The sequence below is a fragment of the Amblyomma maculatum genome, chromosome 7, assembly GCF_055883805.1.
Source record: "Amblyomma maculatum isolate TAMU_Amacu chromosome 7, ASM5588380v1, whole genome shotgun sequence".
Taxonomy (NCBI): Eukaryota; Metazoa; Arthropoda; class Arachnida; order Ixodida; family Ixodidae; genus Amblyomma; species Amblyomma maculatum.
In genome coordinates, this window is record NC_139350.1 from 119,818,450 (window position 1) to 119,844,517 (window position 26,068).

Here is a 26,068-nt window from a genome sequence, read left to right on the forward strand (position 1 = left end):
AGAGCCATGTCCCCCCTTAATACGATAACAACTTGTTATCGACAAACCGTGGGCGTTCGACGAAAAAATGGCCAAAGCCGGGCGGGCCGGCAATGTTTGATACAAGTGGGACAGCTACAAATCCAATCCAATTCAAAACAACCACACGTGACCAGTTCCATGAGCCGGGAAGCATTTTCCAAGGTCCATTTTCGCGTGTTGTGCAACATTGTGTGCCTTTCGCCATTTCTTCTCGTCGCACCGCCTGGACTCTAGCAGATGTGACAGCTAACAGCGGTGTGTGTGGTTTGTGTCACTCGACGGACACCTTGCAAGATGCCACCACAACCTCGGCAACAGTACAGCGCTGCTTTCAAGCGGCAAGTCATCATGTATGCAGAGTCAGAAAACAACATCGAAGCAGGGCGGAAGTTCGACATCTCAGAAAAGTGCGTGAGAGGCCGGAGAAAACAAAGAAGTAAGCTTTTTGCGTGCGCTGCTACACGCAGTTTCTTTCGCGGGCCAAAGTCCAGACAATACACTGCCGTTGAGGAGGCAGTTCGAGATTGGGTTCACGACCAGGGAAGCAAGAGCCTGAGTGTTTGCTACAACGACATTGAAACAAAAGTGCGCGCTGTCGCGGAGGAGATGTGCATACCGCGTACGGAGTTTAAAGTGTCTAAGAAGTGGGTAACGAATTTCATGAAGAGGAACGGCCTAGGCCTGAGGCGACGAACGACCATATGCCAACGGTTGCCCGAAACCTACGAAGAAAACTGAGTGCCTTTCTGCGCTATGTGAATAACCTGCGGGCAAAACAATCACTCCTGCTTGGTCAAATAGGCAACGGTGACCACACTCCAGTCTGGTTTGATATGCCTAGCAATAGGACAGTGTCCAAAAAAGGGGAGCGCCAGGTCCGCCTGCTGACGTGTACATAACACGATCGTTTCACGGTCATGTTATGCTGTACGGCAGATGGGCACAAGTTGCCGCCATTCCTTTTGTTCAAGAGGAAAACGATCCCGACGAATAAAAAGTTCCCGCCAAAAGTCATCGTGCAGGTGAATGAGAAGGGATTTTTTAATGATGAAATGGTCCTCGAATGGTTTCGTCTCGTGTGATGCAGGCGTCCGGTGGCATTGCTGAAGCCCCGCAGCATGCTCATCCTGGACTCTTTCCGTGGCCACATAACCGACAGTGTGAAAAAAGCGGTACCGGACGCGGGATGCGACTTGGTCATCATTACGAGCGGATTGACACCTATTCTTCAGCCACTGGATGTGGCACTCAACAAGCCATTCAAAGACCGCATCGGTGCATTCTACAACGAGTGGCTCCACCAAGAAAACCCAAAGACACCAACAGGGAGGCTGAAGCGAGCTTCTTTAGGCGAAGTGGCTCAATGGGTCAACAATGTCTGGTATGGACTACCAATAGACATGGTCTCTGCGGCATTCTCTACGTGCAGCAGCTCAGCACCGCTTCCGACGACCAGCAGCAGCAGTGGCTTATTTATAAGATGATGAACGCGACCGTGTCCCCACAAGCGACGACAGATGTCTCGTGAACGAATGAATGTTTCTTTATGACTCGGCCTTCTGCAATACTTTTTGGGCGAGCTAGGACCGCAGGGTGCGGCAGCGTCTAACTTTTTTTTGCCCGAAGGGGGTCGAGAGTTGGGGGGTCGACTTATAATCGGAGTTGACTTATAGTCGGCAATATATGGTACATATGAGCAGTAATTAGCACTTTGAAGTTGAAGACCTTTACTTGTGTACTTGGCAATTAAGGAAAGGTCAATTTAGGAAATAGTGATGCGCGAAAACTACCGGACTAAATAATGCTACGTCCACAGCATCCTGTAACGAGAAATGTGTGCTTGCTGCCCTATGTTATGCTGACGCGCATATGCCTATGAGCACATTTTTTTTCTTCCGGCGCCGATTAACCATGCAGGCATGCAACGACTTCAGCACACACGCTTGGGTGGTTGAATAGCGTTCTTCAGTACGCGCGTTAGTGGCATTCGTCGCCGCGGCTATTCGGTTCGATTTACCTTTTAAGATTTGAAGGTAAACGCATTGCAGACGAAAGCGGATGCACCCATTTCGAGCGAAAGGGCACTCCTAAAACGAGATTAGCGTAAGAAGTACTATCGTGCTATTTATTGATATCCAGGTGAGCAGTCATTCCGTCAAGGAGGAGGAACGTACATAAATGTGTGCGCTCAGGAAGGTGAAAATACAGATATCGAACACATTTCATGCACTGGAAGTTGTCTTGAGACTTGTGGCAGCATATGGCCCGCGACTGGGATTTCGTTTGCCGCTAAGTCCAATTATCGTACTGTCAGTTTCTTTAGGTGCTCACCTTTCCGCACTCGTACTGTAGTTGGTATTATAGGTAATTAGCGCGAATGAATAATAGCGCGAATGAAACTTGTAAATTACCAGTAGGCACAGCAGTCTTCTACTGTAAGGGTACCACCATTTTGGCTTCTGCAGCGTACATGCGCGCGAGTATCGTCATAGAAACATGAGAATTTGCATGAAGCTTTTGACCGTTTAGATAATGTGTGCAATTAAAAATTGCAATCAAAGTTTAGGTATTGTATTGAATTTACATTTTCATTTAAATGAACTCGTACCGGAAGTTACTTGACAACACTTAAAGACTTGGGTACGAGGCTTGCTTGTATTAGCCAGGATAGGCAAATACGCAACCCAACCAGCCGCAACTATCCCCACCCCACTCCCAGCCCAGAGGCGCACAGATGAACTGACCAGAGATGAGGTCACAGCAAGGACACGAAAGACAAATAAAAATTTTAAGTCCTTGTGGCGGCAAAACTTGAGAGACTTTCAAGTGAAAGTGGCACATGAAATGCCTCCATGAGCTGATTTCAACAATGTCTATGTTCTTGTGTTCACCAACAACTGGGCTGCATACAAAAGCCTGTTTTTTTCCACATGTTGAAAAGATAAGTGGCAGTAAAACCTTAAACGTAGACTTTCTTAGGTTCCTTTTTTCTGTCAAGTGGAAGTTTACTGCAACATACAATTTTCTTTTTTGTTTACAACCTGCAAGATGTATTTAAAACACTTTTCCTAGGCCAAAGATGTGTGATGGACCTTTGGAAACGTCTGTATATTCTTAAAAAATGCTCTTCTAAAATTGCCATAATAGACCATATGGAATCACTTATGTTATTTTCCCATATCTTTTCTCATAGGTGAGACATTTTAAATCAAAATGTGTATTCAAAATCAGTATTCTATGCTACATACGCACATACTAAGTTTCAGCAAGATATGTTGAGAAATAAAGCAACTGTTCTCAATATCACTAACTATCCCCCCCTCAAAACCGAAAATACCTGGAATTTCCTACCCTTAGTGTGGCCTCTGGGATCCCCACAGATGCACGCTACCGCCGATGCACGCTACCGTATTTACTCCCATAATCATCGCACCACCAATATTACCACCGCAAGAGTCGTCTGCTAGTAGTAACAAGCACCATCTTTGGAGCGCTACTGAACCTAGCTGGCCTCGTGTGCATGCGCTACCAGGTGGCGATAGTGTGCTCTGGTAGATCATCGTCATTGGTTATGCTTTTTTTTTTTACCTCCATGATGCTCGTAGTCGTCGCCATTTTGCGAGGTGTCTCCGCATCTCGTCATTGTTCTTTCGTTCTGTTCGTGTTACTTTCTTTGTTCCACTGTCTACCGTGTTCTTGGTGCCGCATCGCGGTGGGGTGGTAAGCAAGTTATACAGCCGCTTTTAAGCTGAGAGCTTTCGAGTATAAGCTACAGCATAGCAACCACGCTGCCAGCAGGCACTTCGGCGTCAACGAGTTCTGCGTAGTGCGCTACTAGAGACAGTAATTGCAGAGTCAATACGGACTCAGATCAAGTCTCTGAACGAGAGTAGAACTGTATGGTCTGTTGTGAGCATTATACCACGGAACGCGGGGAGTGATGATGAGACTGCGTGCGGTAAATAAAGTGCTTTTGGCGGCCATGTACTTTTATAACAAAGGTAAGTTCTGCTTCAAAATCATTCGAAACCCGCCGCCGGAACCCACCGGTAAAAATGGGTACAAGCGTCCCCCGGCCTGGCGCTACCGTGAAACACGGTAACTCGAACCACCTTTGCAGGCTGAAGTGTTCGAAATACTAGAGACAGTAATTGCAGAGTCAATACGGACTCGGATCAAGTCTCTGAACGAGAGTAGAACTGTATGGTCTGCTGTGAGCATTATACCACGGAACGCGGGGAGTGATGATGAGACTGCGTGCGGTAAATAAAGTACTTTTGGCGGCCCTGTACTTTTATAACAAAGGTAAGTTCTGCTTGCCGCCGGAACCCACCGGTAAAAATGGGTACAAGCGTCCCCCGGCCTGGCGCTACCGTAAAACACGGTAACTCGAACCACCTTTGCAGGCTGAAGTGTTTGAAACTATTTTGCCCCAGAAGGAGCGCAGCGGGGTTTGCGGAGCTTCTTCCAAGCGCACAACCCTATGAGAGCCGGGCCGGGTGACCGCTTGCACCCATTTTTACCGGTGGGTGTCCGGCGGCGGGTTTCAAACGAACCACCTCCCGCAGCCCTAACCACTAGGCCACGACTATATTTGGTTATATTTACAATAGCTGACCTGAGAATCCCGATTCGCACCTACCGTAAAAACAGAAATATAGGTCGAATTTGTTTTTTTAAAAATTGTGGCGAAAAGCCGACCCTGGTCATATACCGGTCATTGGCGGAAAAACTATGGAGGTCTTGCAACAATGGGCAGCTAAAGTCAACAGCCTCCATCCCATCTCCATCATTATTGCCATTACCAGCAGCGCGGCGTGGCATCGCCATTTTGCGTTAACGTTGTCTGGAGCTAACCACCATAGTCTAGAGTTATTCTGCTAAAAGCCAGCTTTCGAATTTTTTGCTTCAAAATGAGCGGAAGCCGACGACAATTCACCGTCGCCTTGAGTATGTGGAGCTTCACGGTAACTTGGCGGCACAGCGTGAATTTGGAGTATCTGAAAAGAGCGTTCGATACTGGCGGAGTCAGAAGCTGCGTATTGCTAAGCAACCAGAAGAAAACATTATTTCGTGGGTGGACTGCACCGTACCCAGAACTAAAAGCCAAGGTTGCGGATTTCGTCCGGGAGCTGCGTGCAAAGTCGCTGCCTGTGACTACCGAATGCATCCGCGTGAAAGCGGTAGAGATTGAGCGTGCCACACACACAAGGACGCAGTTCAAGGGCTCGCCATCCTGGGTGCGGCGCTTCACGAAGAGAAAGGGCTTTGCACTACAGCGCCATACTTCTGTGTGGCAGAAACTGCCCGAAGAGTTTGAACACAAACTCATCGAGTTTCAGCGCTATGTAATTGCACTCCGGCACCAACCATGATGGGACAGATCGGAAACGCCCACGACGAAACACCCGTGTGGTTCGGTATGCCCTCAAGCTGAACTGTTTCCGAGAAAGGGGTGAAGCAGATCAAGCTTCTAACTACGAGAAACGAGCACTCGCGATTCACTGTGATGCTCACGTGCACAGCCGATGGGAAGAAGCTGCCCCCTTTCATCATTTTTAAGAGAAAAAAATTGCCAAAGGAGGAGTTCCCACGCGATGTCATCGTCCGGGCCAATGAAAAGGGCTTTATGAACGAAGCGTTATACTAAAGTGGATCCAGCTCGTCTGGAAGCGGCGACTTGGTGCTCGCTTTGAGCGAGCGAACATGCTCGTTCTAGACAAGTTTCGAGGCCACCTCACAGCCGACGTAAAACAGGCCCTGTGCGATGGAAAGACTGATCTCGTAGTCATACCTGGTGGGCTGACGTCTGTGCTGCAGCCACTAGACGTTGTGCTAAACAAGCCTTTTAAAGATAGAGTGCGCGAGCTCTATAATGAATGGATGCTGGGCGACAACCCGACCACCCCCACCGGCCGCCTGCGACGTCCACCGCTTGTGACTGTCTGTGGTTGGGTGTTGTCGGCATGGAAATCTGCCCGAAGAGATGGTGCTAAAGGCATTTAGAAAATGCAGCATCAGCAACGCGCTGGACGGCACAGAGGATGATGCTCTGTGGGACGTGGGCAGTGACAAGCACTCGTCATCCGACTCGAATTTGGACGACTCTGATGACTTAGTAGACCAACGCTTGCGCACTTGTTTTTTCTGTGTACCGTACACCTGACCAATTTTTCAACAGTATCGCGCGACCATCGACTCGCGTGCTTGTCAGCGCCTTATTAACTGTGCTGAGTGGCGAAACAAATGAGGTATGCGCATGAGTACACTTCCGCTTACTATCGCTTCTTTCGCTGCTCCGTGCCATGATGATAAGGTTCTGACAAACGCGCGGGTCAATGGTCGCGCGATACTGTTGATAAATTGGCCGGGTGCACATACGAGCAGCATTTTACGTGAAAATAAATACTGTCACCACTGTGCAACCGGTTGGGTCGCATTTGTTTCAAGGTAAGGGTGTCTTCCGGTACTTTTGCCATTGAAAAAGATTTTTTTCGTTTTTAGAATTGGTCAGTTAGGGGCTCGACCTATATTCCGGTCAGACCTATAGTACGGTTTTTACAGTATTTAAATTTGCTTTCAGCACTCCAAAACATTAGCTCGAACATTTTCCCCACATTTTATCACACCTCCCAACTTAGCATCAATTTTCCACGGAAAAAAGTGCGAGCATTATGAGAGTAAATACGGCATTTACTTGCACAGTCTGCCCGTGATGGCGACGCCCGTATTTTGTTTGTGGGTCTCTTCTAACTGCTAAATGCTCTGCTTTTGCCGGAAGCGACCCCTTTACAATTATAATGTGGCACCCTATCTACGCAGGAAACCTTCACCATCGAACAAGGCAGCCAACAGCTGTGTCAGTACAGCAGTAGGTACCCTCCACGGACACGAACCTTTTTTGGAAGTCAGTTCCACATAGTGTAGGTCTCCAGACTGCTGGTGGACAGTGGCGACCACTGGGCCTTGGAACATGATGTCCAGCATTTCAGTTGCGTCCGTGGTCCAGCCAACGGCGGCAGATGCCGGGCGCACCCCATGCAGCTGACAGAGCGCAGCTTGTGCCGGCAGGTGTACAAAGAACTCCGGAAGGGGACGGGTATTTTCGGGGGCCACTGGGGCCACGTTGCCATAGTCAATGAAGTACACCAAGCACATTGATCCCTGGAAGAAGGAAATGTGTGTGTTGTGTTGGGTTTTTTGGCGCATAAGCAACTAAGGCTATCATGCGCCATGAGCAAGGTGAAAAGCAGGAAAACTTGCGAGGTCATAGCCCCTGCAGCCCCCTACAACAGAGACCTAAAGGAAACCAAACTTGACACTGTGGTTCAGCAGCTCTAATGTTATGTCATGAAAAACAGAGTTGTTTTTTTAATATTTGCTGATCTGTCCCCACTCAGATGTTTTCGCTCAATAACAAGACTTGCTTTCAGCAAAGAAGTCTTTAAGCACACTGCACAAATTTACCAACCCTTTATATGGCAGCAAGCCACGTTTTGTCCCACTAGCTTCAAGCCCCAGCAAAAGAAAAGCAGTAGTGCGCCTATGTACTATATTTTTGCATGTTGTATACACTACCAAATTATATGCATTGCAATGGGCTTTCTGGTATATAGGCTAACTATGGCCATCATGAATCAAACACAGGATTAGTTTGGTTTGCATTGTGGGGTTTAAAGTCCCAAAGCAACAGGGTTTAGGATATGCGTTAAAAATACTGTTTAATATAAAAGTCAAGAGTTCACTTAGAAGGTCTGCATTGTTTATGAAATCAAAAACACGTAAACATGAAAAAAGGGGCAACTTCTAGCAGGAGGCTTAAAGGGACACTGCAGCGGTTTTCAGATGTGCCAATAATACTGGTTCATTAAATAGATTATTTGTTGATCATGCTTGTGAACTAATTTTTTTGATTGTGCATAAAACACCTGCCCAATTGCAGACTTAAAGCGCGCAATTAAAATCTCCTGCGCCCCCCCAGCTGCTACAGAGAAGGAAAGCAGAGAGAGAAACCTCGCTTCTCCATCCGTCGTGACGTCCCTTTGAGGAGCCGAAGGTATTCAGAGCCAACTGAGGGAGCTTGTGGCATTGCGTTGTTCCTCGCCTTACGTGTGTTTCGAACGTACAAAACACAACTTGGTGTTGTGCACCTGATACAACACTGCTCTGCATGTGTTCAGATGCCCAAGCAGCTGTGGCTGCGATGGTGTCGTCTTCTATAGTTCCTCGCAATGTCAAAAGCTCGCGGCGCAATGGGACGCTGCTGAGCAGAGAGATAATTTCAATCCGACCAAAGAAAACTTATTCAGCACAAAGCATTTTTGCAACTACAACTACATGCAGTTTGTTCCTAATGCGATTTCTATAGGGCTTTGCAAAAAAAGGCATGGCTGAACCATGACTCAGTTCCTTCTATTTTCTCGCACAATAGAGTCCTGCCAGTCACCATTCTCTAGAACCGCGTTTATTAAAGAAAGATAAGCGAGTTAAGACTTTTACTTCGTAGTTGCATTACTTTTGACTATTCAGGTCTCATTTATATGTGAACCGTTGCGTTTAGCGTTGATTTCAATCTGTTCATGGAGTGGAATCTCTCGACGGGACGAGCAGAAAGCATCGGCGCATGGTTGTATTTGCATGTAGAATTTTTTGTTTTTGCGCAACGGCTTCTGTGCAAAACATCAGACAACTCATCGGCAGCCCGCACTGGTGATCTTTGCAAACTAGCAGATGATTAAGAAGAGCCCACTGTTGTGTCACAGCTAGGACGTGACAGCTTTGTGAAATCTTTTCCAGCACGCCACATGCCTGGTATGTTCGTGGAACCCCTACAGGAGCGTTATTAGAAGATAAGGCGTGTACCGCTCAGCTTAGTATGGGCGCATTAAGATATGGAGTGCATAGAGCAAGGTTTCCTCTGATGCGTCCATGCAAGCAATAATCGAAGTTGTTTATATAGGGCCTTGTAATTTTGCACCCGTTGCTGCCTCGTCATTTTACATAGTCCTGTCTTGTTTGGAGATGCAAATTAAATTAGGAATGAAAACGATGAGTTCTTGTAAAAAAGCACATTTCAGAACATGGTTTTCTCATGAAGGCATGGGTGCGGCGGAGTTGCAGCTTGGCTTTCAACATACTTCAGCCATCAATTCACTGAACGTACATTGTGAGCGTATGGTAAAAGTGAAAGGTTCTCTATGTCTGCTAAATGTCTCATGGCTCAAGCAGCATTCTGCACGTGTTTGACTTGGTCTCCAGCACAATGTTGGCCAAGACGTCGCGTGACGACATTTTGAGGGCCGGAGAAGCTGCCGATGCGGCTCCTTCGCTGACCTGCGTGCTGATCGCAGCGCTCTGCGGTTTTGTGACACGCCATTTCCACTCGAATGACCATGCCCACAAGCGATGTGGCACTTCCGTTGCGGGAAGCGTAGGTTCTGCATGAAAACTTGCTTGGCCCGGCGTGTCATAATGACATTCACAAAACCGCAGAGAGCGTTCTAAAGCGTTAAAGAAGGACACTCTCACTGAAGACTCATTTCAAGCCCTATATAGCGACCCATTGAGGCTCTCCTAGGGAAAGTAAGGCTAAAGTGCGGAAGGGAACGACATGCTAGATGCGAGGGACGTAACAGCTAGCGGCACTTGACTTCTGTCAAGACTGACGTTTTATCTCAGAGCAAAATCAAGGCACCTTGCGTCGATACCAAAAAAAAATCATTTCTGCTGTGCCGCAATCAGTAACCGAGGCGCTGAAGGAAGTGATATCTCCTCTCACCCCATTATCCACTGTCACATATTCCGGTTTACCTTACGTCGCTGGATATATCAAGTTAACTTCGGGTGTGAGACAATTGCGCTATTCTTCTTGAAACTAGTGAAAGAAGCAGTCCCATGTACATTCTTCCACGAGTGCAATATTCTAGTGGACTACATTATCCGAAACCAGAGCTTGTTGCCCTATTAAACATGTTTTATTTTTATTTATTTTTATTTTTTTGAAAAAGCTGCCGTGCACCTACTACACACAAATGTTGCCGAAGTACTTAAAATCCTGATTCAATCAGCACTTGAGAATTCACCACTGAGTTGCCCGGAAGCAATTGAGAACATCCATGTTATAATTAAGGCCGCTTCTTTGATATTTGAAAAATTTCTCAGAATCCTTCTTGCCAGTTAGTTATCCCAAGAAGGTGACAGGCAGGAACGAGATGCCAACTCCTTATGTGCACAAGCAGTGCAGGAAGACTGAGACTGAATTTTCTAGCCGCAGGTCGCATTTTGATGAATTCATGAATATGCAGTACAATGTGAGCTTTGAAATCATTTTTTAGTGTCTGCCAACCTTTTCAATTATGCATAACTGTTTATGCCCATTAGTTTTTTATCTATGTATAAAACATACTAAGTCTGTCATACATGTGCGTCTCACGAGACTACATATACATCTTCGGTCTTTCAACCGACTGATATGTTTTGAACGAAACTAGAACAACCCACTCCACCAGACAACTGAAATTTTAACTATATGCGCAAATTTTTGTTCCTTACTATGAATCTGAGACGCGCCATGAATTTTCGCCGGTCCTGTTTTGCCCTGAACGAAAACGGCAGCGGTTGACAGAATCTCCACCCATCAGTTTGCCATGCACTCGCGTCAGGTCGTCCTAGACCTACTTACAGCTTTCAAAGGCAGACTGCATAGCCTGGTACATTCATTATGGTACAAAATTTAGGGGCGAAAAGTGTTGAGGTAAGTTTACCCGAAGCTTCATATTTGACCGTGCGCGGCCGCCCTGATGAAGGCGCACGCGCACGGATTATTGACTATTTTATTCCTCGTACAAGATAAATCTTAGACGCTGAATGCGGCGTCTTTGTATAAACCATAAGGGGCGAAATGTCAGGACCTGCCGGTAGCAACTGGCGCGGGTGGAGCTAAGAGCGAGCGCGTGTTTCCGTTGCGCGTGAACAGCTGTAGCGGAGGAGCAGCAGTGGGGCAGTAGGGACCCCCCAGAGGCGCTGCGGGTGATGGAAACAGACCCCATTGGAGAGGCCGTAAGAGAAGAGAAGCGCGCTCTCCCTCGAGACCGGCCGTGGCACCACATACCGCTGCATTGCTGGTGCAACAGTGGGGGTGACGAAAAATGCAGAACGGCTACCCCAGATTCACAAACTACCGAGCAGTTGAAGCGTGTGTGAATGAGGCGGGAGCAGACACCGCGAGCAATGGCGCGCTTTCTAGCAGAGACTAAGAGAGCGCGCTGAGCGCCACGTGACTGGCGCGACCGATCAGGCCTAAAAGTGGCTTTGCGAAGCCTTCGCATTTTTGAAGTTCGTGCATTTATTTTTTTTTATCATAGACACGTGGCTCCGATGGAAGGAGTACTGTGGTGAAACAAGCTTTCCAGTGGTACCAAAATCTTCACGACTGGCGTTATGGGCGCAGAGTTATTGCACTCGAAAATCAACCATTTTTGCGGACATTTCGGCCAGCTCTTAGCTACCAGCAGTCACAAAAACAATTTTTAGGCTCACTTTGCAACTGCTTTCAGCGGAATGTTCTTTCAATGTGACTGAACAGGCCTTGTAGATGCCGAATCAGATCTTTTTTAAAATTTGATGTTTCGCGAAATGTTCGCGATTTGATCCCCCTTAAGTGGAAAGGAATGTGTTCATTATAGAGCAAGGGTTTGCGAATATTCGAAATTCCGAATATTACAAAATACCGAATACACTGAAAACTTTCGAATTCATTGCAGTTTTTCCACACTGCATGCTTCACTGCAATACCTGACCGCTGTGCAGTGAAACATCCTCAAAATGCGGCAGGGCAGTTTTGTGAAGAGGGCCTTCCCAACAGAGCGTAAAGCGAAGGATCTTATGGAACCAGGAAAAAAATGTTCTCTTTCATTTCATCTCAAATGCAGCCAACGATTGTGTAGGAGCCCATCACATAGAATTATTGTGATGCAAATGGTTTTCAGCAGTTTTTTTATCAGGCCCATTCGATAGTTGCAACTTTCGGTTATTTTAGACATCTAATGGTCCCTTAAGGGCCAAATTAACAAGAGTTTACTGTATTCAGCAACAATATGACAGCTTCACCTGGTTTCATGTGTAGTCAATGACCGTATTTTTGGACGCCCGAATTTTCGAACGTGCCCGATATTCCAGACGACTTTGCGGCACCGCCACGAGCCCTATAGAATAATGTATAAGGGCATCTGAAATTTCAGACGCTCGAACCCCCCGCAATCCAATTTTTCCGACTTTTTGACGCGACAGAAGGTCTGAAACCGCAACTGTGTTATACAAAGCCGCCATTTTGGCCATCTTCCAGTCTGTGTAACATGTCACAGCTCTGAACAACTAGCTGTACCTAGCTGTCACACACTGATTTGGTCTGGCCACTCTGGCTATGTTCACCAGTGCCTCTTCCGGAGTTTCTGGAAGCGCCGTAGACGCCCCGACCGTTTCGCCTTTTCATTGCGCAGACTCATCGCAGACCACATGGTGTTTTGCTACACTGGTGCATGGTTTTGCTACGTGCTACGTATTGCGTCAAGTGTGCTCTGCGACGCTAGGCCTAATTGCTTCAATACTTCGCAACAAGAGGATTTTGCTTGCCCGTGATGGCCCCCACTCTGCCCTCGTCGATGGCATCAAAGCGCGGAAAATAGTACAGTCGGTTAACGATGGAGAAGAAAGCCGCCATTATTTAACAAGTAATGAGCGGACGATCGCAGGCTAAGGTGGGTAAGGAGTTCGGCATTTCTAAGCAAAGTCTCGGATTTTCTCAAGAACAAGGGCAAGATCCTGAAAGCGGCTGAAAAACCATCTGGTGCCAAAAAAAAAGAATGCAAGCCAAGGTGTTCACCCAAAGCTTGAGGAAGTTTGGCTTAATTCAATGACAACAAAGCGGATGCCAGTCTCGGGCGGAGTCTTGAAAGAAAAAGCGGAAACTCTCGCGCTTCAAATGGGCATTGACGATTTTAGGTTTAGTGATGGGTGGCTGAGAAACTTTAAACATTGGAATGACCTCAAATTCAAGAAGGTGCGCGGTGAGAGTGACGCCGTCGACAATGCAGTTATTGAGCAGTACCAGTACCAGAAAACTGCAGTCTATGTTGCAGCAATTCTCTGCTGACAATGTTTTCAAATGCGACAAAACTGGCTTACTTTATAAGATGTTGCTGGAAAGAACGCTTGCTTTAGCTGGTGACCCATGCCACAGTGGCAAGCACAGTAAAGAGCGGCTGACCGTTCTCGTCGGCAGCAACATGTCTGCCAGCGAAAAGCTTCCCTTGCTTGTGATCAGGAAGTCGAAGAACCCGAGGTGCTTTAAAGGCACATCACTGCCAGTGTTGTATGAAGCCAACAAAAAGGCATGAGTCATTCAGCAGTTGTTTGAGAATTACATCCACAGGTTGAACAGGAAGTTTGAACTTTAGAACAGACGTGCCGTGCATTTCGTTGACAACTGCGCCGCTCATGGTCATATCAAGAATTTGTAGGCTGTAAGCTGGAGTTCATGCCGCCCAACACGACTGCAATTCTCCAACCGATGGACCAAGGCGTCATCCGCAATCTGAAACTTTTGTACCGTTCACGGGTACTAAACCGCATGGTGTTGTGGCAGAAATCGGCAAAGGCCACAACGTTGACCTTCGGTCTGCTGTCGGAATGCTTGCGGACGCATCGAAGACAGTGAAGGAAGACACGATTCGCAACTGTTTTCGCCACGCGGGCTTCGCACTCACCAGAGGCAGCAGACTTGCCTGAATGTGACGTGACTGACATGTGCCCGCCCATGGACGACACGATCAACAACCTCCGCTCTGCTGGGATTTCCATACCGACGAAAATAACTTTTGAACAGTTTGTCGACGCTGACAACGAGCTCGACTTCTGTGCAGACATGACCGATGAGGAGCTAGTCTGTCAGGTTGTGGAGGATTCAGAAGAATCCGATGTTGAGAATGAGGAGCCGTCTGCACCGCCGAGGAGTGCCGAGTTGACGCTAGCATTGCTCACGCTTTCATCGGTGTACAGCGCTGACATGACTCTTGCTCAGATCAAGGCGAATATGATCGCATGCAAGCGGAACACCGTCCAAACAAGGATCGACAAGTTCTTTAAGACACCGCAGCAATACCACCAGCTGCCATGACGACACATGCATAATAAACAGGCTGTCAGCTGCATAGTTCTTTTTTGTAACGATATTTATTGCCTCAGGGCATCAGTAAGATATGAAATGAATAATGCGCTAATGATTAAATGAATGGAAAAAGGTTGGCTGATTTTATGAAGTCCAAGAGTGAGCAACAATGTGGTCCCTGAATCCAAACGAGATACGAGGCAGGATTGTTGGCTGAAAGGCCATCTATCGTCAAGTGCCAGATACGTGTTGGTTTCAAAGCTGGGCAGACCCACAGCAAATGTCTCTGCATATCGGACACCCTAGGCGGGGATACAAGTATCGAAAATGAGACCACGTCCGAGTGACAGCTGGCTCTTTTTCATGCTTTGGTGTTTCGGAAGCCCAATACCTCGTCCTTGACTGTTTTGATCCAAGAAATATTTGTAAAATGGTACGTCTTTTTCATGCATTCATTTTTTCGGACTGCCTGAATTTTCGGACGTTTTGCGTTCCCTAGAGAATCCAAAAATCTGTCGTTGACTGTATATTATAACACTATACGAAATCTTTCATAAAATTTGTACAGGAGAAGCCTGCTATAGTAAATTCAGATATAGTTTTAAAACTCAGTTATAGCAAACTGAAACTGATATCCTAATTCAACTATAGACGATTGTACATTCTTCCCCCTTTATAGTAAAGACATTTTCGGTAAAAATCTGTTATAGTAATGTGTGCCTGGCAGCGCTGACGACTTCCCACGAAATGGAAATCGCCGCACGCACACTACCTAGGAACATGCAAACTTAAAGAGGGTATGAAATGGCTAGAAAGGTCACTGATAAACGTTTTGAATGTGTAGAACGAATCATTCCGAGCGTTTCCTCAAAGTACAACTCCTTGCAACCGAGGCAGCTATTTATTATTAATTTCTAAAAACTGAGTTTTTTTTTAATTTGCAGACTGCTCGGTTGTCACGTAGTGGCGAGATTTGAAACTCTTCTGCCATGAGTACCTACGTCATAAGTACAGTAAACCATCGTTAACACAAACTCGCATATCTCGAAAAATAAGTCAAAATTTTTCCACGCCGCGCCTTCACCTCCAATGGGTGCTATGTATTAGCTCCCGTTTATCTCGAAGCATTTGTCGTGCGTAATGCGGATATCTCTAAATTTTTACCCAAAGACCGAAGGTAAAGGTGATTACAGAAATGTGGTATGGGCTCCGAGTGAGCGCTTTGTTCCTATACTAAGTGCCGAACGCGGTCACGTTCGAAGAGCAAATACAAAATTCCCGTGGATGCAGCAGCGCTTTGGAAGCAGTCACGTGAGCGCCGCTCGCACGTGGGAGCTGATGGGTCTTATCAAGCCAGTCGGTTCGGCATGGCTCGGTCAGTTGTACTTCGCACGTGCATACCGGATAGTGATTGTGTAGTTTCGTCGCGCTATGTGCACGAAGCGTTGACTGATTTTTGTTGTGTATGTGGTGTCCGCAACGGATGACGATGTCCCGCCCTATGTAGTGCAAATCTCTGACGCTGGAGAGAGAAATCGCCTTATTCAAGGAAGTAGACAAAGGAGGAAAGTCAAAAACAAGCATCACCAAAGAATTTGACATCCCATTGTCGACGCTCTCGACAGTATTAAAGAACAGGCAGAAGGTATTGGACAACTTCGAGCAAACCTTCTCAAGCAAGCGTAAGCGGATTCGGGCCTCAAAATTCTCGGAGGTAGAAGCAGCACTGATGTTGCGACTCCAGGATGTCAGGGCAGCCAACCTTCCCGTGACCACCCAAATGATAATTGAAAAGGCCGACGCTCTGGCATTGCAGATGGGCCTCATGGACTTCAATTGCAGCAATGGCTGGTTTGAACGGTTTAAGAGAAACAATGTTGCCTCAAAGACAGTCCACGGAGAGAGCGGCACCGTTGATGAAGGGGCTGCTGACAACTGGCGGAACCACAGCCTCGCTGAGCTACAAAAGGCTTACGCGGACAAGTATATCTTCAACCTCGACGAAGCAGCACTTTTTTATAAGGTGCTGCCTAGCCGCACCTACACGACGAAGGGAGAAGCGCGCACAGGCGCTAAGCAGCACAAAGACAGGGTAACAATACTTTTCGGAGCCAACTCCATCGGCGATTAAAAGCTGCCACTGCTTATTATCGGCAAATCGTAAAATCCTCAGTGCTTCCGAAATGCACGGCTCCCCAGAGACGTGACCTACCGTGCGATAAAACAGCCTGGATGATTGCGGCACTCTTTGAACAGTATGTACGTGCTCTTGATCGCAAAATGGCGAAGGACGGTAGGAAAGTGTTGTTCGTGGTGGACAACTGCCCCGGCCACGGAAGAATCAACAACTTGGAGGCAGTTACGCTGGCGTTCCTGCCTGCGAATATGACGTCCGTGCTCCAGCCGATGGACCAAGGAGTCATTAAGGCTGCTTGCAAATTTTATAGAAAGAGCCTCCTGCACCGAATTTTATGTTCTTACGACAGCGGTAAGAAGTACGAAATAGATTTACTCGGTGCAGTCCCCCTGATCGCTGAAGCCTGGCAACAAGTCCGGCCACTGACGATTGCGAATTGCATCGCGCACGCGGACTTTTCGCGCAGCGAGAGTTCGCTCAAACCCTCCATGCTCGAACCAGACACTGACGAGTTCAGTGATTGTGATAAACTCTATAACAAAGTTCGCGAAGCTACTGGTTGCGTCAGCGATGCCGAAGTCGACGTCACTATTGAAGAATATGCACTATATGAAGCGGACGTGCCTGTTGCCGGAATGCTGTCCGACGCAGATATTGTTGCAATGACAGGCAACGAAGGTGGTGATCAGGTTGATGACGAAGAGCCTAGAGAAGTGCCCACGACTGCAGAAACAAAGAACCTCCTCCGCTTGCTCCGCAACACAGTTGAATGCGGCGACGGCGACCAACGGCTCATGCTATGCATTCAGCCGCTCGAACACGCTTTTGTCGAGCCGAATGCCAACGCGAAGCACACAAGCATTACCCAGTTTTTCCTTCCAAAATAATAAAGTTCAGTTTTTTCCTCAGAATTCTGTGTTTATTATATACAAGCTTCCTTTGTGCAGTGGAGTGTCGACGGGCGTGACAGGCCGAGGGCCACCAAAGAATTTCCGCTCGTCGCTGTCGTGCTCAGGTTCTGGGCATGGTTCTGGGTTTTTAGAAAATAGCTACTCAATTTCTGTTTATTTTTTTTTGCGAGCAAAGTCTGTTTTTTTAATACAGTTTGACCGAAGAACGACGCGTTGGCGGCGGCATCACGCGACTGATCGCCACGGACTGTCGGCAGAAATTTTAGAAATTTTTCTCGAAACTCCGCTTATCTCGAAATTTTTCCCGGATTTTACAACTTCGTGTTAACGAGGGTTTACTGTACCGAGAGTGACAGGTCACGACAGGCTGCCATTGGCTGCAGCCGCGACGACCACTACGTCACGAACACACTTCCGGTAGCTGCGAAATTCATCTGCTCAAGTGCTGTATGCACTGCACACGTAAACCCTCGAGCTTGGTGCTCCGGTTCGCGATACTAACCGATAAGGTGCCGGCGTTGGACTGAAAGTATGCGTAGGCGCCGGAGTGCGAAAAGAGCTTGAGCTGGTCCAATTCAACACCGCACAGATTGTACACTTCTGTTTCAGATCATATTTCAGGAGCAGCACATAAAAGAGGCGGCATCAACCTTCGAGTAACGACCAACAGTGCAGCACCATACTGTAGTCCCGCCTCGTCTTCGCAGCATCGACCATTTGTGCAGAGTGTTGATAATTAAATGGAATGTGCGTCAAAAATGGTCTGCTCTCAGTTTCATCGCGAAAGTACACAAATTTGCACTGCTTAAGGGGGAACACTGGTCTTAAAACTATTTTCCTTATTTACCAATCAAAATTGATGCAACTTGGTGGGTTTGTGTAGTTTCATGTGCAGATTCCAAAACTGCAATTATTTCTTTTGTGATCCAATTATTTCATGAGATAACTGCACCAATTAGTGTAATTCTTACAAGAACAGTTACAAAATGACCACTGAAGAAAAACTTCAGATGAACACATTACTGGACACTAGAAAAAATGAGGAACGCAATGTTGCAAGCAGTTTTTTGATTGAGCAATTATTTCGTTTTATTGCATAACAAAGTTCCAAGGTCGATATTTAGCATATATTAGTCACAAAAAAAAGCCATTTTAAAAATTTTGAACAAGAAATTAAAAAGTCAACTTGCAACATTGTGTGCTCCACATATTTGGCTTCACGCTGAAAAAGAAATTATTACTCTACCTGCAATAGGTGCAGAGATATTAAGGCCGCAAAACTGCAAGTGGTCGATAATGCATGTTTTGAGAAAAGAGCAAAAAAAACGGGATTATTTAACAGACATTCACTGGTGCAATGCACACATTTACAATTTAAATGGTTAGAAACCTCCAGGAATGTAGTCTCTTTGCTTTCCAACGTCCAAGTGTCGCCTCTTTCATTTTGGTTTGCAGTTGCAGAACATTCAGTTGCCACTTTTTCGGCCCCGCGAGTCACATGCAGGCAGCGACTTTTTTTTACGTACGGCGTTTTGCTACGTCCTCGCATCAAGGCCGCGGTGAAGAACGTTTATTGCGGAAAAGAAATGTAATTTCGAGCTGTTTGCTGCTTCCCAGTGCTCTGCATTGCACTTGAAGCAAGTGCATTCACTAAGGACAATGAACGAGGTCCGATCGGCGCAAACGCGCGGCGAGCTCTACGAAGACGTGTCCCGCAGTTTACGCATTGGAGAATAAGTTTGACGGCGATTTCTTATTCCCGTTCACTTTTGTAAATGCCAATATCGCTGTCGTATATTTTACGCTTCTCGTCAAACTGTTTTGATCTGACGATCGTGACTCCACCTCGCCAAGCGGACTGTCCGCCGCGCTGCCGTCATCGTCACGAAAACAATCCGTCTTCCGCTTCGTTGCTGGAGTTGGCGCGAGTTCAAGCTTTTTCTGTTTTGAGCTTATCTTTTTGCTCATCTGCGGCCTGCGATATCACTGTCGTGGCAGATGCAACCGCTGGCAGTAGCAGTCTCCCGTGCTGGGGAACACACTAGGCCTACTTCAGGCTTGTACACACGATCGTTCAGCGCACTTTAATCGGCCTGAGCGCGCACAGCCGGGGCAGGGCATCATGTGAGATAATTTATCAACTATTTTTTTCACTTTTTTCACAAATTCTTGTCGTGAACGCATCTCGCGGTTTGGAACCAAGCGCGGCCGGCGTCACGTCTCCGCCGTCTCCCCACAGCTCGGGCGCGCTGAGCAGACGCCGTCAGCCAGCTCCACCAATGCGATGATGCCTTGTCGTCACGTGCACCCTGACAGCCAATGGGATTGCAAATGCCACGTTTTCTTTTTTGCTATTTTTATGCGACCAATGGTCGAATGTAAACAGCAGCGGCGGCAATTTGAAGACGAAAGGTGGCTCTTTCGAATGAGACAAAGATGGCTACGGTGCTGCGCACAAAATGGGAGCTACGCCTCGCAGAAAATGGTTGTTTCGGGGGTCGTTTTCGGCCCAAATTTTGGCGACATCGATTATATAAATTGGCATTGTGACTAAAATACCGACCCTAAAAATGAAAAACTTAGCAAATAGGTAGATAAAGAGCTACTGGTTTCGCAAATCACATTTTCTAAAAAGTGAATTTTTCTCGATTTTTTGGTCCGAAAGACCCGTGTCCCCCCCTTAAGTGCAGCAACGGATGCCACCAGGTTACTGCAGAGATGCTATCCGCGAGCGCTATGGCCGACGGCACTCCGGTCGTGCGCTGCTTCTAGGTCGTCGCTAGGTCTTGTTTCTTTTGCGTTGAAGCCACGGTGGACAGCGTTTTGGAATCGCCCACTTCACTGCGTCTCTAGCGTAGCCACTCGCATGCTCCTGTGCGCGATTCTTGCGTGTAGCTGCGGAAATCGATAACAACCTGCGCTGCCAAAATGCATGTGCTAAGCTGCTTTGCTGATGTTTTGCGCCGTCGATTCTGGCTCGAACGATGTGCACGCGAGTTTTAATCTCGTGTACGCGTTACGCATTGGCACATCCTAAACAATGTGCGAAATTAAGAAGAGAAAAAAATACACATTATCCTTTTTATTAATCCCAATCCAAACTTTGTAGCGATCATCATTGCTTAAGATGGAGTCCAGACTCCTCCAGCACCACTAATGGTAGCGATCATCAGTCCGTGCTCTCGCCAATGATACGTGTATACATTCCATTCGTTATGCACCACAAGTAGAACACTATCGCACGAGATTCCCCTCGCCGACCGTCATGAAAGCGCTCCCGACTAAAAACGATGTCATGTTTGCACGCGTGCATGTTATCGCGTCAACTCCGCGAGGTGACCGGCCGCCATTGATCAAACCGCAGAAGACGGTACCAAAGCTACTGACCCCGGAGATCAACCTCGGCACTGAGAGGGAAGAAAGGGGTCTTGTAGAAAGCCGCACTCGGCAGGAATGCACACTAATTTGCGCTGAATGAGACATGGATATGAAGGAAAGTACGCTTCCGCAGCAGCCGCCGGTGTGTATGGACAGCAGCCTGCCCACCTGCAGACGTGTTCGCGAACGACCCATGTGTTCGGGCTGCTGTCGCACACAATTCAGAGAGGTCAATAAACTGAAGAAACCGGTGGCCGAGGAAGACACGAGACAGGGTTCAAAGTTATGCAAACGCAGACGCGACCAATGAATGTGTGGGCGACGCTTGGGGAAACAGGCGGAACAACCAGAAGTGTGAGAACCGAGAGTCACCCGATGACGCTTCGTGGGCAAGGCGGAGTTCCCGAGCTGTTTTCTCCATTTTTTTTCTAGTGTCTCCGGGTGTTGAGTTGAGGGGGGAGAGGAGGAGCGCCATTTTTAATCGCAAACACCTCCGGTGTTGATGAAGCTAGCTGAAAACTTCTTGCAATGAATTGACTTGTGAGGAAGCACCTATCTCTGGACCGATTTGCTTCACCTCATTTTAGGCATTTCATAACCCCTCTAAAGAATAATAATAAGCTGTAACGGAAACCATGCAGTGCGTCGGAAAAAAAATGCAAAGCTGTCTACAAGCATAAAAAGTCTGCTCAGAAAGTAAAGAGGAGTAAAAAAATTCAGGGGGCACTTTGGCTCACTAAAGTGCTGGCTGCGCTGCTCAGAGTTGCGACAGATACTACGCCTTTTCTTTGTTGTCACTAATTTTAAATGCCGCAGCTGTCTGCTGTACTGCGTCTATTTCTATATGCTCTGTGGTGCGGCGTTCGAGGAAGCACCAAATGAAAGGCGCCGCACGGACGTTTGGATCGAACGCCAGGCGGGGTCAGCTTCATATATCTTCTGGTGACATCAGTCATGAACTCATGTGACATCATCATGACGTCACATCCAGTCATGACATCACAACCGATAATGCCATAGTAAGTAATCTGTCATTACTCATTACTATTTAGTTATGATTAATGACTAATTAGAAGTAAATGACTAGTCAATCATTAGTACTGGTTAGTGACTAGTCAGCCATTAGTATTGGCTAGTGAATTAGCCTGATTGGGTAATTAAGGCAATTAACTAAGTACACCCACTCACTTTGGGTACTACCACACCAACCCTCTAATTATTAAACTGAGGTCAAATCGCGCCAAATTTCGATCTCCCGCAGTTCGAGAAATACGCGATCCGCGGGCATAATCTTGGTGTCGTTCGAAAGATCGCAATTTAGGCCATTCCTATATCTCAGTTGGTGACCATGAGCGAGCCCACCGAAGCGGAAAACAAAAGGAATAAAATTGCTTGAAACACGCCCTGCTATCGGACTCCCACCGCACGTGAGCAAAAGGCAAGCTTTGGTTGGCTGGCGGCGTCGACTGCTTGCGGTCCGGCGCCATTTTGAAAAGGTCTCTCCTTTAGGCCTAGTCGGCCTAGCGCCGTTCCCTCATCGTAACCACAACGCGAAATGCGCAATATTGAGATTCATGCTGCGTTATTAGGATAAAAAAAAAGTAGCGAGAGGAGATAAACGCGCTGGGGACACTGCACCGCCGCATCTGGTTATCTGCAATCAATGAAGAAGCGCGATGGTCTGATAACAGCGTAGCATAGCCGGTCATGAGCCGGTCGTGCTCAGTGCGATAGCGAGGAGCGGCACGATCTGCCACGTACGAAACAGTGAGGGTGCAGATGAGCAAATGCAGCTTTCAACGCCGGGATAGATCACCCTGTGAGGCAGTGCCACGACCAGCCGCAGCAGCAGTCACGAAGCAGAGTCCCACGACACGCGGAACATAGAGAAGATTGCGCGGAATCCCAAATCTTGTCGAAATCAACTTTCTTCTGAATGCTACGCGGTGCAAGACGAGCAGCGGTCGCTTATCACTATTTGCAGGCCGACTGCGTTTACTCCATGAACGTGAGAATGGCGATCGTGCGCCAGAACTTGGCACCAACTTTTGCGGAGGTCACGATACAAACGCACTCGTCTTGGTGGCGGCCTCTGGACCATGCGTTCCGTTCGCCGGAAATTTCATTCTTTGAGGGCGAATATATCGATGGGAAATGATGCATTGGCATCAGGAGCTAGTCAGAACCAACTTTAATGAGTTACTGTTAGCTTGGTGCTTCAAAAATTTATCAACACGTTTTTCCTCAATTTCTCAAAATCAAAATATTGAAGACGGCACATGTTTGGAGGTGCGATATCTCTGGTTCTACTTATGATATTGCCATAATTCCTTTTGCACCAGAAAGGTAGACTCATGTACAGTGCAAAAATATAAATGAATTTGTGATAATTAATGTGGAAAGTTATTAAAAATTTCATGTTTTCTGGAGTGTCAAGGTGGCTTTTTGGTCTCTGAACTTTAACAAGCTGTAACTTTGGTTAAGGGGGGACATGGGTCTTGAGCAAAATTTTCTTAATATTTGTCCTGTCAGTATGAAATTTGCAGGGTATATGTAAATTCTTGTGCTGGTTTCAAATATGTTGTTAGTTTTCTTCTACATAAATTTGCTGAGTAGTTACAGCAACGTTGCTGTTCCAGACTTGCGGGAAGCTTGTAAAAATATCTACTGAAGGGAAATCGCTAAAATGCACATGGATCTGTTCCTGAATGTCTAAGGAACACAATAAAACAAGTTTTGTGCTCCTGCCTTACTACAAGCCAAAGTTATGGAAGTTTTAAGTTTCAGCTTCACAAGTGCAACCACCCCCTTTCTACATATTCTTATGTTTAAAAATTTTTCATGCAGTTGAGACCTTGTATAATAGCTTTATTATGTTCCTTTAACACTCACGAGCCAGTAAAAAAAAAATCATTACAATCTAACGAGTAGGAGAGCCACAATGCCACCCGCAAAATAGAAGGGTAGGCAAAATTTTCATTTTGAGAAAAATGGAAAAAACGAATTGCAATGTCAAACATTAATTTAATCAAACAAAAACTGTAGAAATGCAGGCCACTGTGGCCTAGAAGGCTCCTGGACAGTAATCTGCATTGGGTTTGCCCTTCTGCTTTCGTTTTGCTGCAGTCTGAAAAGCTGCAGAGGAAGCACGCTTCCTCTCTTCTCTCAGACATTCACTGGTGCAATGCACACGTTTACAATTTAAAATGGCTATAAACCTCCAGGAATATAGTCTCTTTGCTTTCCAACGTCCAGGTGTCGCCTCTTTCATTTTGATTTGCAGTTGCAGCACATTCAGTTGTCACTTTTCCGGTTTTTTTTTTTTTTATGTACGTCGTTTTGCTACGTCCTCGCATCAAGACCGCGGTGAGGAACGTTTATTGCGGAAAAGAAATGTAATTTGGAGCTGTTTGCTGCTTCCCAGTGCTCTGCATTGCACTGGAAGCAAGTGAATTCCCTAAGGACTATGAACGAGGTCCGATCGGCGCAAACGCGCGGCGAGCTCTACGAAGACGACGTGTCCCGCAGTTTACGCATTGGAGAATAAGTTTGACGGCGATTCCTTATCCCCGTTCACTTTTTTAAATGCCAATATCGCCGCCGTTTGTTTTACGCTTCGCCAATCTCGGCAAACTGTTTAGATCTGACGATCGTGAACTCCGCATCGCCAAGCGGACTGTCCGCCGCGCTGCCATCATCATTACAAACACAATCCGTCTACCGCTTCGTTGCTGGAGTTGGCGCGAGTTCAAGCTTTTCCTGTTTTGAGCTTATCTTTCTGCTCATCTGCGGCCTGCGTTATCACTGTCGCGGCGGGTGCGACCGCTGGCAGTAGCAGTCCCCCGTGCTGGGGAACACGCTAGGCCTACTTCAGGCTCGTACACACGATCGTTCAACGCACAATTTTCGTCGGCCTGAGCGCATCACTTGAGATGATTATTCAACTATTTTTTTCACTTTTTTCACAAATTCTTGCCATGAACGCACCTCGCGGTTCGGAACCAAGCGCGACCGGCATCACGTCTCCGCCATCTCCCCGCGGCACGGGCGCGCCGAGCAGACGCCGTCAGCCAGCTCCACCAATGCGGGGACGCCTTATCGTCACGTGCACCCCGAAAGCCAATGGGATTGCAAATGCCACGTTTTCTTTTTTGCTATTTTTTATGCGACCAATGGGCGAATGTAAACAGCAGAGGCGGCAATTTGAAGACGAAAGGCGGCTCTTTCGAATGAGACCAAGATGGCTACGGTGCCGCGCACAAAATGGGAGCTACGCCTCACGAAAAATGGTTGTTTCAGGGGTCGTTTTCGACCCAAATTTGGGCGACATCGATTATATAAATTGGCATTGTGACTAAAATACCGACCCTAGAGATGAAAAACTTCAGATAGGTAGATAAAGATCTACTGATTTCGCAAATCACATTTTCTAAAAAGTGATTTTTTCGAGTTTTTTTGGTCCGAGAGACCCGTGTCTCCCCTTAATATGGAACCAGGGCATTCAATCTTGATTTTTGCATTGTCTGTGTATTCTAAATTGATTTGATACGTCAGTTTTTATTATAGCTCCTGTAGTTTTACTGACAGCTCACCTCCAAACAAGGAACATAAAGTGCTCAATATCTTCAGAACTAAATGGCTTACATAAAATTAATGTGCATATTTGAAATCAGCACAAAAAGCTGCATAAATGGCGCAACTTTCATCAAAATCTACCAGTAAATAAAAAATATTGTCTTAAGACCAGGGTCCCCCCTTAAGCGCTTACTCGCCTAATCTCATTTGAAATTTGCGGCTTGTGAAACTCACGCACACCTCAATCGACCAACTGAAAAGCGAGACATTTTTGTCGACACATGCCTGGTGACAACGATGAGCCATTAAGGGGGGAAACAGGGATCAGATCGCGAAAATTGCAGAAAAAAATACTTGAAAAATACGCTTTTCAGAACCTACAAAGTTATTTCTATGTTGTCCTGAAATATTTCCCCAAAAAACGAACTCTAAGTACTCCAAATAAATATATTTGTTGATGCTGGCATCGCGACATCTGCCCTAAACCACGAAAAAGCCAAGTTCACGGCGTGACTGCTCGTGTTTCTCGCCACAGAGTGCCGCCATTTTGGTATCATTGGAAAGCCAGACTCTTCGACTCTTTGCCCCAACCCTTCCCTTCCTTCTCTGGTAGCTGGCAAACGCTTAAAAATATCCGCAGGACGGCAGCACAAAGCAGCCAATGAATATCACACCCCGACTGGCTCTGCGCCGTCCCCCCCCCCCCCCCCCATGTTGGCGCACAAAAACACTGCGAGACTCAGCTTGCTGTTTTTGCCACCCTTGCACGCTTCTCCTTTCAGTGCATGAGTCTTGGAGGGCAACATCTGGAAAAACAGCCCCATTTCGTCGCCATTTTATACGTCGGCATCAATTTAGTTGTCGAGGATGCGGGGCAGCGTT

The 26,068-nt window shown here is 46.9% G+C and overlaps 1 protein-coding gene across 5 annotated transcripts in view; it reads right to left on the minus strand.

The window, feature by feature from the left end:
• LOC146184560 (tudor domain-containing protein 1-like) overlaps positions 1 to 26,068 on the minus strand; it is a 279,793-nt gene that overhangs the window by 139,318 nt on the left and 114,407 nt on the right. For all 5 annotated transcript variants that reach the window (XM_084609423.1, XM_084609424.1, XM_084609425.1 and 2 more), the window contains one exon: positions 6,918 to 7,185. In XM_084609423.1, the coding sequence (XP_084465549.1) occupies positions 6,918 to 7,185 (268 nt within the window). The remainder of the gene's footprint in view (positions 1 to 6,917; positions 7,186 to 26,068) is intronic.